Source organism: Crinia signifera, chromosome 3, assembly GCF_055691185.1.
Source record: "Crinia signifera chromosome 3, ASM5569118v1, whole genome shotgun sequence".
NCBI classification, from domain to species: domain Eukaryota; kingdom Metazoa; phylum Chordata; class Amphibia; order Anura; family Myobatrachidae; genus Crinia; species Crinia signifera.
Window position 1 is genome coordinate 51797877 of NC_139219.1, and position 17588 is coordinate 51815464.

General features: G+C 45.1%; 1 protein-coding gene across 7 annotated transcripts in view; it reads right to left on the reverse strand.

The window, feature by feature from the left end:
* Window positions 1–17588, reverse strand: part of EHBP1 (EH domain binding protein 1) — a 337428-nt gene that overhangs the window by 219948 nt on the left and 99892 nt on the right. For all 7 annotated transcript variants that reach the window (XM_083175799.1, XM_083175796.1, XM_083175797.1 and 4 more), the window contains exon 6: window positions 1703–1884. In XM_083175799.1, coding sequence (XP_083031925.1) covers window positions 1703–1884 — 182 coding nt within the window. The remainder of the gene's footprint in view (window positions 1–1702; window positions 1885–17588) is intronic.

The window sequence follows — 17588 nt, forward strand, 5'->3', positions numbered from 1 at the left end:
TAGACTTTGTTTGACTCCCAAGGAATCTGCACATTTTAATACCCGTGGAGATGATTGCAGGATAGAACACAATTAAATGTTGTCAGCCAACAAAACTGAACTTTTATAATGTGGTAAAGAATAAGAAATAAAATGAAAAAGAAAAGGGGAAAAAAAGATTTTTGTATAGTAAAATAAATAAGTGATGAAAGAATAAATAAACAGAATATATAGCTATATTTAGCTAATGGGAGTTGGTTTCTTGTGCATTTTCCCTTCACCATTTCCATAAAAAAAGCTGCAAATTTATAAATGTAATGAAAGACTGGGGGAGATTCTCTAAAAGAAAAATGCGTAAAAAAACCCGTAATCGGGGTTTTTACTGCATTGTGGAATTCTTAAAAAAAAAAAAAAACGCCGGGTTGCCGCGACAGGGGGCATTGCCAGCAAAAGCTGGCAATGCACCATAGAAGTCTAGGGGCTTCTACCGCGACCCACCGCCGCCCTGCACCAACCCCCCCCCCCCCCCACACCTGTGTCCGGGCAGCACAGAGCTGTGCTGCCCGGACCTGTAACCTCCTCCTCACTGCACTGTAATCCTCTTCCGGGTGCAGGGAGGAGGAGAAGAGGCCGCCCGGCAACAGCAGCATAAAGGCCGGGTAAGGGAGGGAGGGAGGAGCCGCTGGGACCTGCTGCACGTCGCCAACCAGATCGCAAAGGGCAGCTTAACACAAGAGCTGTCCTTTGCCATAATTATCACATATGTTACAGCATATGCGATAATTAGCTCTGCGGTAGCCGGCGATGTGCGGCGGACCGGGGGCGCAGATGTTACAGCATCCCTCCCTGTGGCATTTAGCTGGGTGGGTCCATCAGTGATACTGCCTTGTGTGTTATCTGTTGGAGCGGAGTGATACAGCTGTGATCTGTCCTGTCAGAGAGAGTGGGGTGGAGGGTTAAGGAGCTTGGTGCATGGATTTCTTTCAGTTGGCTTCTAGCAACAACTAAAAAAAAAAGGGTATGGTGCATGTGGTAGAGAACATAGACTGTATACTCCAAAGGGGCAGGGACTGGTGAAGGACTAAATATTCTCTGAAATAAGCTGCGGAATCATTTCAGACTTAACTAGGGTTACCACCTCATCCCTTCAATTCAGGACACATATTAATTACACAGGTTCTGTGGCTGATTAATACCAAGTGAAATGAAGTCTTGAAGTCAGCCAGCCACAGAATATGTGTAATTAATGTCCAGTATTAAAGGGATAAGGTGGTAACCCTAGACTTAACTGTTGGGATACAATGAATACCCAAAGGAATGTAAAACTGATGTTATACAACAAGATGTTGCTTTACTAATATCACAATAAAACAGTTTAAAATGTTAACAATAAACACAAGTGCAGTTGTGCGGGGTGGACCTTGCTGAAGACCACTTGGTACCCAGAGTTTCAAAATTACCCAGCGCATTTCGTCCCATTGGGACTTCCTCAGGGGTGTTTGTCAGCCAGGGAATGACCTGCCGGCTCCTCCTTAGTGACCCACAGTCAAGCACTGCGCTGGAACGCTTACTCCCTGATTATCAGATGGTGTCACCCAGTGCAGTCCGCACCCCATTAGTGACATGTGTGTGGATGTGCAATACCTCTACAGTGAGGTGGGGTTACATACTAACTCAATAACATAGCAAAACCAAACGTGCATATAAACAAAACCAAACTTACGTAGCCTTGCCCTCTCTGAGAAATATGCATGATAAAGAGAACTGCAGAGTGGCCAACACAACTTTCTTTGACAGGGGCTTGAACTTTAACTTGACATCGGTTTGTGTAGGCATGGGGCTTGCGTATTGCTTCATGTTGATGTTGCTGGTTGCTAGAGCTTTTCGACGACCGGAAGGAGATTCCTATACATAAAAAAAACCAAGTACACTGAAAACAAAAATGGCTACAGATTACCATAGGTACAAAAGGTCTAGATACTGTAAATCAGCCTCTCCATGCCTTTAAGGATTATTACACTAAAAAATGGAAAGAAAAATAATAACACCATAATTTTATTGCATCACATATGTAACAGCCAAAACTTCCTGTTTTTACTTTCTTTAATATTTAGGGGAGTATTCAATTTTGGACGCCATTAGGGGAAACAGCGGCGCCGCCTATTCAATGCTGTTGTCTCTGACAGCATTGAAGGCAGATTCTGACACAACAGTTCCGATTTTAAAACAAGTTGGATCTATTTAGTCAGAAACTGCCGCGGATTGTCGACAGCTGGAAAATTGAATTGTGGCTGTCAAGTTTCAGTAGCGATTTGAGCGTAAACGGGCCAGGATACGGACTGTCGGGACGTTCCAACAGTCGGAATCACAGATTAAATACCGCCCTTTGATGCATATGAAAATTTGTATCTGGAACCGTTGTGTGGCAGGGGAAATGGACTAGAATTCATGCTATAAGGCAACTTTTTAATATATGGAGTTGCCATTATTGAAGGGCAATCTGGCTAACCAATATCAACAGAGTAAACTATTTATTTTCTGAACTTGGACTTGCCCAACAAAACAAGGCCAATAAAATATACAAATATACATATTCTATACGTAGAAACAGTAAATATCTACTTGTGTACAAGGGTTAGTAGTTAGGCCTATGATAGCTTACCACATCAATCACATACAGCTCTATAGAGCATCGCTCACCTTTCTAAGAATCTTTTTGTAATTAAAGTCAAAAGTAGGGAATAAAATGTAATAATTAGCATTAATATTTAAAAGATCTAAGAAAAAAATATATAGTATAGCTCACTAGGAAGGTAGTGTAGTGCTACATATCCTCTGACATTCTGTTACTACATACGGCTCCCAGCTGGCTATGACTGAAGGTTTCAGTTGTCTACCAGGATCCGATACGAATTCCCGGCGGTCGGAATCCCGACACTGGAATCCCGACCGCCGAAATCCCGACAAGGGGGGGACATGGATCGCCCCCCCTTGCGGGCTCGCTGCGCTCGCCACGCAGCGGGCCCGGTGCCTCGCTACGCTCGGCACGCTATTTTATTCTCCCTCTATGGGTGTCGTGGACACCCACGGAGGGAGAAAGTTTCGGGATTTCGTCGGTCGGGATTCCAGTGTCGGGATTCCGACCGCCGGGATCCCGACCGCCGGCAAATCAACTGCATCCCGTCTACCAGGGCAGGGTGGCAAGTACAGATGCCAAATCTATCCACCACTAGGAATAATCACATTAGAGCACTATTTAAACTGTTCATTGAAAGGGGGGGGGGGGGTAAAATAGAATGGCCAAAATATTTTACACTTACAACCTACAGATGCCCGAACCATCTAATGCAAACTGAGAGTGATAGTAACTAGACCGAACGTGCAGAAAATCCAGCATTTGCTTGAGGAATTGTCAGTATTCTGCTCCAGAGGCAACATTAAGCCCAGTTCAGTATTGGGGCAGAAGTCTGAAAATCGCAAGCAGGTGCTTTTCGGACATATGCGTAGTGGCTGCAGTACTTTTGCAGAAGTTTCAATGTGCAATCATATCCCATTGTGATTGGCAAAGGTGGGCGCTGAGCGATAGGCATTTATGGGACTAGTTTGGATAATGCAGACAGGTCTTGACCATTTTCTGGGGAACCGTTTGACATCACAACCATATGTACATATATACACACACACACACACTTTGATGATTGTTGTGTATGCATTTCTGACCAAAATATTAATGCTATAAAAGGTGTACAGAATTCTGTAAGCAAATTTAGCATTTTAACAAGAACACAACATAAGCAGAGAACCCCCCATAGTAGTTGGCAGCAGCTTGACGAACCAACACACTGTGTTGTGAGGTACCGGTTCTTCAATGTAAGGAACCGGTCCATCAGGACACAAACCACGCCACCACTCACTCTGCACTTTCCTCCATGATCTCCAAAAAGTCAACAAGTATGTGTTTATTACAGTAGCAGATTATTAATAGGTGCTGATTGGCACTCACGCTCAACTATACTTTCCAACATTCACAAACTCAACCACCACCCATGTCCCTCAGAAAAGACCACTTTTAGTGAAACTCCACCTTTTTCGAGTAGGTCTGCAAATCAGGACTGTCCTGGCAAAAGTGGACAGTTAGGAAATGCGTTAACAATGCTGTATGCACACGAAATCTACAATTCTTAAAGCCCCCATAAACTTGTATGAGGTATCGTACGCTAACATCGCATGCAATACCCTGGCAAGTGACTCAGTGGTTCCCTGGCGGATGGATCACATGCAATATATATCGCATGCAGTCCTTTTGCATATGATATAAGGTACGTAATGCCAGCAAGGGCTGCGGATCCAATAAAACTATAGTGCAGTACGGCCAATCTAGGGCTCCGATCTGTACACCAGTTCCTAGCATATGGTAATAAAAAATTGGTAGCAGCGCTTAATTAAAAAATGGTGAATAATCCTAAAAAAAAAACATCTTCAGGAACAGAACTTTCCTCCACCTGACTTTATCCAAACCGCCAAGCACATCCTCCATGGTGGACTGAACTCCTTGCTTGGACCAGCCTGAAATACCTTACATAGAAGGCAAACAGAAGTGTGGGACTTCAATGGTGGACGGTAACTAACACTACCAGACATAATTTTCCCTTCAGGCACTATATATACCAAAGGGGATGCAATAGGAACGGACCGCACCTTTATTACACACCAGCAACTGTGTGGGGCATTTCTTTTATTTTATTTATGCTACATATCCAACTCTATATACATATTATTGATTGGTCACTATTGTGTATATGAAATTTATTTTTATTAAATGTATTTATTTTTGTAAATCAGTCCAATTTTTTTTTATGATTATTCACATATTTTAATTAAGTGCTGCTAACAATATTCCTTTTTTTTTTTGAGCCACTGGGATTGACTGTCCCATTTCTAGCAGCTGCTGGCTAGTGCAGCTCCTGTCACAGCGCCACTACCACCCTCTGCGGCAGTGGTTCTCAACCTCAGGACTCCTCAACAGTGCACGTTTACCAGGTCACCCGGCAGGTGCACTTATTATTCCCTGCCACATTTTAAATGATCCAAAGGTCGGGCTAATTACTTCACTTGTGATTCTGTGTGGAGACCTGGAAAACGTGAACTGTTGGGGGGTCCTGAGAACCACTGCTTTAGGGGGTTCCAGATACTTAGCGTAAGGTACACTGCCATCTCTTTGTGCAGTCATCGTTAACATAGGTCAAAGTAGTCATGTGTTTAAAGCAATTAAATTGTCCATGCAACAGACTTGCTGTGGGCGCCCATAGATGCGTATGCCTGACTAGACCGTATACACAGTGGTCACAACCGCTAGATCTCTCTTCAGGACAGACTTGCGAACAAATCAGTTTCAGCCGTAACGTGAAATGCTACGGATGACTGTATACTTGCTCAGCATTAATTACATGCAAATAAGCCTGACTACTATTTAAAAAAAATAATAAAACCACCACCACCACAACAACAACAAACTACCCATTGTTTTCAGCTGGTTATGTAATATGTCCGTTCATATTAAACAGAAGGAAGAGGCTGGGTAATGTAAACACTTAATAGGATCTTAAACCAGTTTTACAAGTCTGTCATTAGTTCAAATATTAATACAGGGTGAAGAGTTCAATTTGTAGAAAAAGGAGAACAGCCAGCCATTGTAGCTGGCGTATGTCGCTCCCGGTTAGACCAAGTCTCAGACGCTACCTTTGAAGAAATGACCGTCTACTGGATGCTACCTGTATGTAAGGTCAGGCACAGGGGCGTTTAGCAGGTCGTTTGAAGAAGGAAAAGAACAGAAGACAGATGGACAGTTCTGGATAATATCTGACATCATTTCACAGCTTGAAGTTAAATGACATTTTCCACTTCACCAGACACAAGCTATGAAGAAACATATACTGTATGCACCACACCTTAATCAGTTACATCTCGGTGCCAGGGTGTTTGCATTGGAGACACACCCTTGAGGTTAATAATAATTTAAAAAAAAGTGTAATTAACAAAGAAAATGGCAGCAACGTCATTCAGTCTAACCTTAATGTAATTGCTACATGGGGTGAACAGGTTCCCTCTGTGCCGCTCACTTTCTTACACGGAGCAACATTTTACTGACATGTTTTACGTTTTTTCTTTGTAGGTATATGAAATTATTATTTATTATTTATTAAATTATTATTTATAGATATAGATATAGATATATATAATATAGAAGCCCTTATAAATACACAATACAATCACTGTGCGTAACGGAGCCAATTCAGAGTTGATCTCGTCAGCTGTAATTGAACAACCAACAGAGATTGGAGGTAGGAGCAGCTAGGGACTGGGGGTGGGGTGGAGTTTTTGGGCTAAAAACTGTCACAGCTGAAAGTGAAAGTGCATTGCAGAAGCCGTCAGTATTAAACTACAGGACCATACACAATGGGCATTTTTGACCAGCATGTATGGCCAGAGATGATGTGAAAATCGCTGGCAGGAAAATTGTTCAGTGCGTATACACTGAGCGATTCTCGCCCAGGCCAGGAATTTTCACTGACAGCGAACCCCTCCCCTTTTCCACTGGAGACTTTGGAAAGTGGTTGTCTGCTGGTAAAACCAGGAGATGGTCGACGATGATGCAGGAGCGTTCATCCATGCTCATTGCTGGGGCATACACATTGGGCGGTTTTGAGCTCAAAGCAGCTCAAAACGGGTGTGGTATATGGTCCCGACAGTCGGGATCCCGACAATTAGCCCGACTAGTCGGACTCAGACAGCGGGGCAAGTGCAACAAAGCCTCTTGCAGGCTCGCTGGACCCCTATGAGGGAGAATAGCCGGTGGCTGTCGGGACCAAGAGTGTTGGGGTTTTGACTGTCAGGATCCCGACTGTCGGGAAACTTTCCGGCACCCGCTCAAAACACCAAATGTGAGCTACTTTCAGCCCAAAATCACCCAGTGTGTATGGGCCTTAAGGTTTTTCAGCTACAAGCAGAGTTCCCCCTTGTATTACCATCTGAAAATTGAGGTTAAATAGAACCATCTTCGATATCAGCACCAGCTCATATAACTACAACTAAAGCCATAATGTGCGGCATGGTAGGGACCACAAACTAGTAAAAGTTTTGTTTTCATGGTGTGGGGAAAGAGCGAGGGAAGCACTGGTAATATTTGACACATGTGGCATCACATGTGGGTGACTGGGTGCCAATGCCAAAACCCACCAACTAGCCACTTCTGAGTGATCGTAAATTCAAATCAATTTCCACTTTCTTGATTGCGTTTCTTTTTATAAGAATTTGAGGGTGGAATTCAGAATCCGTGATGCCAGTCCCATATGCTTGAGGTGTATGTTACTAGCATAAAACCAATGCATCATGCAATGTTTCCGACTCCGCTCATGGGGCACCTTTTAAAGTTTTTTTTTTGTGTATGCCTCAACCCCCATGCGCCAAACGGTGCCGGATGACTCGCGACCATAAGAATTCCGACGGTCGTTTCTCTGAAATCGGAATCCCGACTGCTAAATGCCCTAGAGTCTGGATCTCGACTGACAGGGGCTACCATTTTCCCACCTGGGAGTCCATGAGCGCAGTGAGCCAGCAGCTTGGTGGGTGCAGTCTGGGTACTGACAGGCGGGACTCTGGCGCCGAAAAAACGATTGACAGAATCTGGAGTGTAGGGGTGCACACCACACCCGCGTCAAATATTCCTGCGTAACATATGAATAAGATGAACTTATGCAATTATGGGAAGCCTATGATATAGTATTGCCTAGAATGTAAATGAAGTCATCTGAAAAGTGGCAATTAATGGAAACAATAGATGCAGCTAGGCTGCGAGTTCACACACACTGAAAATGTACAAATGTGTTACTCAACATGTTTCGGTGACAACTCAATTACCTTTATAGTAGACAAGTCATGACCTGCAATACCTCATGACTGGGACGTTGTAGGATTCGAGCCTGACACACAGATTTAGAAAACAATCATGAGAGACCGGCTTAGGCACCTTCTTCAGTTGTGCGGCTAGCACTACAGCCCCACCATGCTGGGGTCACTGGTTCCATGCTTCTGGAAGTCTATACATTTATTGGTGCGGCTTATTAATTTAAGAAGAAGTGAAGGGAATATTCATGTTGTCTTACAGTGATGTGGGCGTTATTAACTGGACGTCAAGTCTACATGTGGGGAAACTACACCCAGTTAATGTTAATACTATGCGTTTTAAATGGTGGTGGAGACCGTCCGAGTTACTAAGCTTTCCAGATTTCATAAACCAACTCTCACTTCCATATGACTAAGGATACCGTAAGTTGCAAATGTGTCAAAATGTAAGTAATCTCAAAATGAAGATTATCCCCCTCTGGGTTGTGTATGGCATACAAAAAGTCTCTCTGACCATCCTAAATATCGTAATACGGTCTTCTATGACAGTGTTGAATTTTATTTAGAGCCAAACCTTATCCAGAGATATGCCTTACCTGGCGTTGTCTGTGTATGTGACATTGGGGGGCCGGCTATACTGGCACACAAGGGTGGGGGTCTGAGTACCCAGAGACCCCGAAAGACTAATTTTTTGTTCATGTAAAAAGAACCTCTACCGTGGCCTGTGATTTAAGCTCCAATTCATCTGGCATTAGGCCCGCGATGTCACTGCCTGAGATAAAGTAAAAATGGGTGCCGGATGGGGTCCCGACAGTCATTAACCCGACGTCGGGATCCCGACTGTTAAAACACAGACGGACGGCCGGCGGCTATTTTCCCTCGTGGGGGTCCACGACCCAGATAGAGGGAGAATAGAATAGGTGGTGAGCTTAGCTCGCCACCGTGCCCGCAGCGTGGCGAGCGCAGCGAGCCCACAAGGGGCTTTGTTGCGCTGGCCACGCTGTCTGAGGCCAGGCAGTCGTGATCCCGACGTCGGGATAATGACGGTCGGGATCCCGACTGTCGGTGTGTCATACCACACCCAGTTAAAATAGCTTGCAGATCGCACAGGTTTTTTAACTTGCGATCCCGATGCGTGCTCCCATGACAGCACCAATCAAAACCCAGATAGACAGGGCAGCAATGACTACATAGTGCAAATCTAATTGCACATTGTATGAATTGTATGTAAACAGTAATGCTGGGTACACACGGTGAGATTCCCTTGCTATTCGACTGAAGATTCGAGTGCTATGCAATCTTTGCTAACTCTGTACTATTTACATACAATTCATGCAATCTACATTCGATTTGCACTATATAGTCATTGCTGCACTGTCTATCTGGGTTTCGATTTGTGCTGTCACGGGAGCGCGCATCGGGATCACAAGGTAAAAACTTGTGCGATCTGAATGCGATGTTGAATATACAGTAATGTCAAATCTCACCGTGTGTACACAGCATTAGCAAAGATTGCATAGCACTCGAATCTTAAGTCGAATAGCAAGGGAATCTCACAGTGTGTACACACCATTAGCATCATCAATAGAACAATAACAGCTATATATATATACAAAAATAAAGCTTGACATTTTCAAACGTAATGTTATTCTGACCTGTTAAAAACAGGTTCTAGCATCGCAGTACTAGAAACGCTTCCCAGTTGTGAATGTCACATCTTATAATTACACAAAATGACACCAATTTTCACTAACAAGAAATTTCACATTCTTGTTCATTTCACTTATTTACTTTTGTTTAATTGTAGTCGCATTTCCGTGATTATTGACATTGATTTCTATGGCATATAATACACTCCGATCAGTCAGAACGTACGTGACAATTTGTCCGTGTGTGGGTACATCTCCATCCATTGCTCTGTGCGCTGCTCCCAGACCTACATTACAACATGGTAGATTTGCGACGGAGCTTGGGGGTCCTATGTTCAACCAAATGCATTAAAGCCGGCACCCTGTGGCCATCAAAGCTTCCTTCACAAAGATTAGAGATCACTTTTACTTTGCATGTTAGGAAACAGACAATATGCGATTCCAGGCCTCATCAAAGGCTTTCGGATTTTCCCACAATGTATTATCTTATTGGAGAGAGGTGACATAAACAAAGAGCTCCCACCTCTAAACATTAAATAGAGCCCAGAGTGTGAATGGTAGAGGATAATAAACCAGACAACTCCATCATTTACGTACATGTAACCAATTCAAGCTAAGAGAAAGAGCTTTCAAGGGGACCTTCAGATTGTCTATAGGATCCTCATGCTGAAGAGCATTTTCATTACCAGTTCAGTTACTCATTTCCTTTGGCATTAGTTCACATGGAGTGGCGTTATGCTGCTAGAGTGTGGGCGCTATTCAACGGGTACATGCTTACAGGAACACGATCCATTGTGTGTAACAAGAAAGCAACACAACGTTCTCTGATCTGTGCATGTCGTCACTCTGTATTGGTGACAGCAGTAGCACCATAGGCTTGCTTAAAGGTTTCGCTTCTGGATTTACTCCTTATTTACCATTATTTTATTGTTCAAACAAATACAGGTTGAGTATCCCGTATCCGAGTATCCGTTATCCGAATTATTCCGAAAACCATACATTCTAGAAAGTGAAAAAAATATATTTTTTTTGCTAAAAACTCACTGGGGACATTTGTAACAGCATCACTGGGGACATGATATGTAACTGGCACTATATATGTGCAAGAAAATGATTGCTTGGCATTCAAATTCAATATCTGAGATAGTACACAAATTTTGTTTCATGTCTTGAAATCTTGTTTTTTGAACAAATAAAATATATTTGTGTGTATTTTGTGTGGTAATAAAATATATTTGTGTGTATTTTATGTGTTTATACAGCACACATGCAAGATACTTCAAAATACATAATTGAAATATTAAAATATTCCGAAATACGGAATAATCCGTTATCCAAAATTCTCCTGGTCCCGAGCATTTTGGATACGGGATACTCAACCTGTACAACGCTCCATGCATGTCCTGAGGTGTCCGTAGTACAGCTACTGATAGGTACCTGCAGTAGGAGGATTGTGCCCCCAACATGACATCACACCCTATCTTGCTAAAATTAAACTAACCATTACTGGCAGTTTGCATCTCTGTATATCATAGACGTTGCCCGTTTTATATAAACATTTCTCATACTGCACTGGAGAGACGTTACTTCTTCAAAGACAGATGGAACGAATGAAAGGAGCAGGTGGCAATATAAACCCCAAAATGCTGCAAGCTCTCACCAGAAGCCCTGCAAAGTCAGCCTGTATTTGACACAATCATCTCATTAAAGAATAAAGTGAAGAATAAAAGGAAGATTAAAATGTAATGGGTATACATCATAAAGAAATACAGGATGTATGTCAAGAAGGCAATCACAACCTTTGCTCATTTCTTAAGCCCCATACACATACTAGACTATATCGTCTACAAACAATATCATCAACAATTCCCCTTGAACTTCATGGCGAACAATATAGACATAACATAACAACACATAGGTAACTATATCATTCAGTGATGTCATCATTTCCTCGCTCTCAGTCTTTGATGATATACTGTATTTAAAATGAGCTGTATGTAGATGATGGAGGGCATCGTTTACCGTCCGGAGGAACGTGCATCATTAAGGATGTTGAGCATACACACCAGACAAACAACATCGCTCAGAAGGGACAAAATTTGTGATATAATTTGTAATATCGCTTCAGCCGAGTGGCCCGAGCATACACTAAGGTCTTTTCCCCTCGGAGAAGTCACCCGCGATCCACCCTCGAGCCGCCTGGGACCGTCCCGGGCAGCAGGATCGCATGCATTCTTTTTCAAAGCGATCCCTGCCCGGCTCGGAAGCAATCTAGCAGAGCACCGGACCATTATTCTGATCCGAGCTCAGTACAAATTTGTTCTTAAAATGGGCAAAACCATGTGCACTGCAGGTGGAGCAGATGTAACCTGTGCAAAGAGAATTAAATTTGGGTGGGGTGTGCTGAAACTGAAATCTAAATTGCAGTGTAAAAATAATGCAGCCAGTATTTACCCTGCACAGAAACAAAATAACTCACACAAACCTAACTCTCTCTATACATGTTACATCTGCCCCCCTGCAGTGCACATGGTTTTGCCCATTTTAAGAACAAATTTGTACTGAGCTCAGATCAGAATAAGGCCCCATGAATCGCATCGGACCTACATGCGATTGATTGCTGCGATTGGTTGAAAAGTGCACAAATTGCCTATAAATCTCCCTTTAGTGTGTATGGGGCATTACTACTAAGCCTTGGAAGTGGACATGGAAATGAGCAAAGATTTTATAGCACAGAGATGTTCCACTGTTCCACATGCAGCCCTCCAGCTTTTGTGGTAGTGCAAATGCTACCATTTTTTCCCAGATTTACTATAAGGGCATGCTAAACTGTGGCAGGGCATGCTGAGATGTGCAGTTCCACAGAAGTAGCGAATAAAATGGTAATGTGTGGCCTCAGATATTGCAGTGATTACATATTGCTAGGAATTGAATTCCCCCATGTGGTCTCTGGCCAATAAGGGAAGAACCATTAACACCTACATTGGACTCCCAGCCAGAGCGGTGTAAAAGTGTGGGCGGTCTTGTGTTTGGTTTCATCCACCCCCACTAGTTAACAAGCACAGGGGGGGCTCTAGTTCTTTATCTTGGAGCACTCCAGCTGCATAGAATCACCATACAGAGAGTGACCAGATAGAGGCGTCATGTTTGTACAGGTTGAGTATCCCTTATCCAAAATGCTCGGGACCAGGAGATTTTTGGATAACGGATTATTCCGAATTTCGGAATATTTTAATGATGTATTTTGAAGTATCTTGCATTTATTCTGTATAAACACATCAACCACATAAAATGCACACATATATATGTTATTTGTTCAAAAAACAAGGTTTCAAAACATGAAACAAAATTTGTGTACTATCTCAGATAGATTGGGGGAGATTCTCTAAGCTAAAAATGCGGAAAAAAAACCGTTATCGGGTTTTTACCGCATTTTGGGATGCACTAAGCATTCCCCGCCGGGTTACCGCGGTGGGGGGCATCGCCATAAAAATCTGGCGATGCCCATAGAAGCCAATGGGCTTCTACCGCGACCCCCCACCGCCCCGCATCTCCCCCTCCCCCCTCACCTGTGACCTCCTCCCTGCACTGATCCTCTTCCGGGTGCAGGGAGGAGGAGAGCCTGGCGCAGCAGCAGCAGCGACGGGTGTGGGAGGGAGGGGGGAGCCGCCGGGACCTGCTGGGACCCGGCGGCTCTCACCGCAAAGGACAGCTCTTAACGCAAGAGCTGTCCTTTGCTATAATTATCGCATATGTTAGAACATATGCGATAATTATAATTGCGAAGAGAGGGGGGCAGAGATTCTTAGAGAATCTCCCCCATTGACTTTGAATGCCAATCAATAATTTTATTGTACATATATAGTACCAGTTACATAGCATTCCCTCAGTAGTGCTGTTACAAATGTCCCCAGTGAGTTTTTAGCAAAAAAATATATTTTTATTTCACTTTCTGGAATGTACGGTTTTCGGAATAATTCGGAGAACGGATATTCGGATACGGGATACTCAACCTGTAGTATGAGGGTGACAAAAAGGGTCCCTCACTTAGCTGCAACAGCATCAGAAATAGTTCCTTAGGATAACTAAACCCAGTTCAATGCGCAGTCAGGATTTTGGGTTTCTGGGTAGTAGGTTTTTTTTTGGGGGGGGGGGGGGGGGGGGGGTTGGGTTTATACAAGTAGCCAGGCTGTAAACATTTGTCTAAACTGCTCTAATGCTTAATAATCTGAAAGGCTATTGCTGGTGGCAAGTACTGTGTACCAACTCTCTTCAATCCAAACAAGACAAATCTAAAAACCTTGGAACAAGCTTGTGTTTCCTTCCACTGCTTCTGCTTCAGGATAAACCGTAAGGAATTATCAAGATATACATTTCCCAAACAAAAGTTTTCTCCTTCAGATAGAGACTCCGCTCGATAGTAAACTGGTCTTCTGGCAGAGTGTTTACAGGGAAAATTTCCATTTCAAAGACGGAATTGTGATCGGCCTGGTACTTTACATCTCATAACATGGCCTAGCATACATGAATGTAATATATAATGCACAGGAAACACTTCCAAGCAGCTACTGTATAGAATTCCATTACTCAGCAGTTTGGATGCAAGAGCTCGTCTCCGTTGTACACTCCTGAACATTACACATTCACAGAGCATTGTTTGACACAGTGCCATGATGATGATAAATTGCAACCTACAGCTCAAATAATTCTACAGATGGATTAACATTTCAGAGGCTGAGCCACAGATTATGTGTGTGTGGGGATCTTGAATTTCATCAACCCCCTTGGCACAATAGGTTTATTCTTCCCATTTTCCTCTATTCTCTCATGAAGGGTCAGGGAAGCTTAGCCTGGGCTGTTGCATTCATTTCATCTCTACATTAACCGGATACTTTACCATCCATATTTTGTGTTATTTACTTGCATATGCTGCTAGCACTATAATACAATTAGCCGGAAACTGGATGCAACAAAATCAAAGGCTGCCATCTTATGGGCTGAAACAGTATGACATTGTAAGCAGCTTAGCCTTGGGTACAAAATAGATTATTTTATTTTGTTTCAACAGTTTTTCCCTATTTCTCGGCCATTTGACATTCCACGTTTTACGTTTGTAAATGAGAGATTAGGTTTATCACCAAATCTGATTATAATTAGGGGTAGTCACTGATGCCTGCGAGATGCCGGAATCAGCCAAGGTTTTAAAGCAGGGGTAGGGAACCTCAGGCCCGGGGGCCGTATGCGGCCCCTGTAGCCGGTCTGAGTGGCCCTTCCACCCGCCTGGCAGCTGTAGGACAATTTGTAAGATAATTTTTTACATATGGCCCCCGAAGGATTTTTTTCTCCATACAAATGGCCCTTGGCACAAAAAAGGTTCCCCACCCCTGTTTTAAAGGGACAATCATTTAAAAAGCAAAACCAACCACCTGGTTTTGCTTTTTAAATGACTGCGACTTTAAAAAAAATTAGACAGACTCGCCGGGAAATAGCCGATACTTGCATCTCGCATCTTGTTGTGTTTACCCACTAGTCTTAAGGCCTGTCTGAGGAACGGGCGTAAGTGTATTCAATTCTCAAAAGGTTTGTAAAGTGAAAATGTTTTTAATTTAATGGACCCTTATAGGCCTTTAACCCTTTTGGCGGTATGGTCAGAAATTTGTCGGGCTGAGCTGCGCTGCCCGAGAAATTTCGTGCATGCCATTGTACAGAATGGGTGCACCAGTGGTGCCTCCAGCGGTGAAAAACTGGCGCACCACCATCCCTCCCGTGTCGGCCCCCTTGCCGATCCTCCCAGTCACCACTGCCATCGCCGCTTGGGGAGGATCGGCCGTTCGTGTGTTCAGGCGTCCAAATACAGGAATGCCCAAACACCCGAGCGCTCCAAAGGCCCCCAAGTGGCCCTGAACTTCTCCAAGCGGCCACAAGAAGCCAAAGCTGGCAGTGGCTGCCCCTTCTGTGGTGAACATTTTTGGGGCAGGACAAACCTGTCCTGGTAGGTCTGTCCTGCCCCAAGAAAACCCACCACTCAAGGGGGTTAAGGGTCCACTTAAGGGAATCTGTTTATTGTGATGTATTCAGTGCCGTTAAGAGGGGGGGAGGGTACTTTTTACCCAGGACTGGGTCTGTTAGAGGGGTCCTGGTTCCGCGCCCCCCTCCCCCGCTGCAGAAACCAGGCAGTGGGAGTTTAGAGCAGAGGCTGCCACAGCAGCACAGCCGCCTGCTCGGGGACGTGGCCATGCCCCCTCCTGTTGGCCATGCCACTTTTGGTACTCTTTACCTAGAAGGGCGCCCACGATTTTGATCGTGGGCATCGTAAGACCAAAAAATTGCATGCGATGCGACCGACGCGATGACTGCGATTTCCCATAGGGAGCAATGTTAAATGTCCCAATTGACCCGATTTTCCATAGGGAACAATGTTAAATGGCCCACAAAGGCCAAATAGGCACCCTGAAGTGTGAAATGGCCCCCCCAATTGTTAACGCCACCCCACAATCAACTTCAACCCGAAGCGTGGCGAGCGCAGCGAGCCCGCGAGGGGCGGCGGTACGCGTCCTCCGACCTTTTCATACCCCCACTATCCACGTCGGCGTGGAGTTGAGAACAGAAAGTGTGGCGAGCGCAGCGAGCCACCGAGCCCGAAGCGTGGCGAGCCCCGCGAGGTGACGCGGACACCTTCACAGGTATACGCGTCCCCTCGCGGGCTTCACAGGTGTCCGCGTCCGCTCGCCTCGCTGCGCTCACCACACTTTCTATTCTCAACTCCATGCCGACGTGGATAGTGGGGGTATGAAAAGGTCGTAGGACGCGTTAACAATTGGGGGGGCCATTTCACACTTCAGGGTGGCTATTTGGGCCTTTTAACATTGTTCCCTATGGAAAATCGGGTCAATTGGGACATTTAACGGTACTCTTTACCTAGAAGGGCGCCAGCGATTGAAATCGCGGGCGTCGGGGGTAAAAATCGCGGTCATCGCGGGTAAATCGGGATGCCCGCGATGACCGCGATTTTCCCATAGGGAACAATGTTAAAAAGGCTGATTGACCGCGATTTTACTGTTAAATGCCTCAATGGACCCGATTTGGCCATAGGAATCAATGTTAAATGGGCCACAGAGCCCAAATAGGCACAATTAACCCTTAAATGTCCCCCCCAATTTTTAACGCCACCCCACGATCCACGCCAACCCGAAGCGTGGCAAGCGCAGCGAGCCCGCGAGGGGCGGCGGTACGCATCCTCCGACCTTTTCATGCCCTACTATCCACTAGGGCGTGGAGTGAGAATAGAATAGTGTGGCGAGCGCAGCGAGCCACCGAGCCCGAAGCGTGGCGAGCGCAGCGAGGGGACGCGGATACCTTCACAGGTAGACGCGTCCCCTCGCGGGCTTCACAGGTGTCGGCGTCGCCACGGACACCTGTGAAGCCCGCGAGGGGACGCGTATAACTGTGAAGGTATCCGCCTACGCTCGCCACGCTTCGGGCTCGGTGGCTCGCTGCGCTCGCCACACTATTATATTCTCACTCCACGCCCTAGTGGATAGTAGGGCATGAAAAGGTCGGAGGACGCGTACCGCCGCCCCTCGCGGGCTCGCTGCGCTCGCCACGCTTCGGGTTGGCGTGGATGGTGGGGTGGCGTTAAAAATTTGGGGGGACATTTAAGGGTTAATGGGCTCTGTGGCCCATTTAACATTGATTCCTATGGGCAAATCGGGTCCATTGAGCCATTTAACAGTAAAATCGGGTCCATCGCGCCTTTTAACATTGATTCCTATGGTAAATCGGGAGCATCGCGTCGCGGGCATCGCGGGTACATTTATGGCCGGCCGCGACGCGACCGACACGATTTCCATGTTTAACATGGGTTTCAATGGGAAATCGCGGGCATCGCGTCGGTCGCGTCGCGGCCAGACATAAATGTACCCGCGATGACCGCGACGGGCGCCCAACTAAGTAAAGAGTACCCATTTAACATTGTTCCCTATAGGAAATCGCGGTCATCGCGTCGGTCGCATCGCATGCGATTTTTTGGTACATGCGATGCCCGCGATGGGCGCCCTT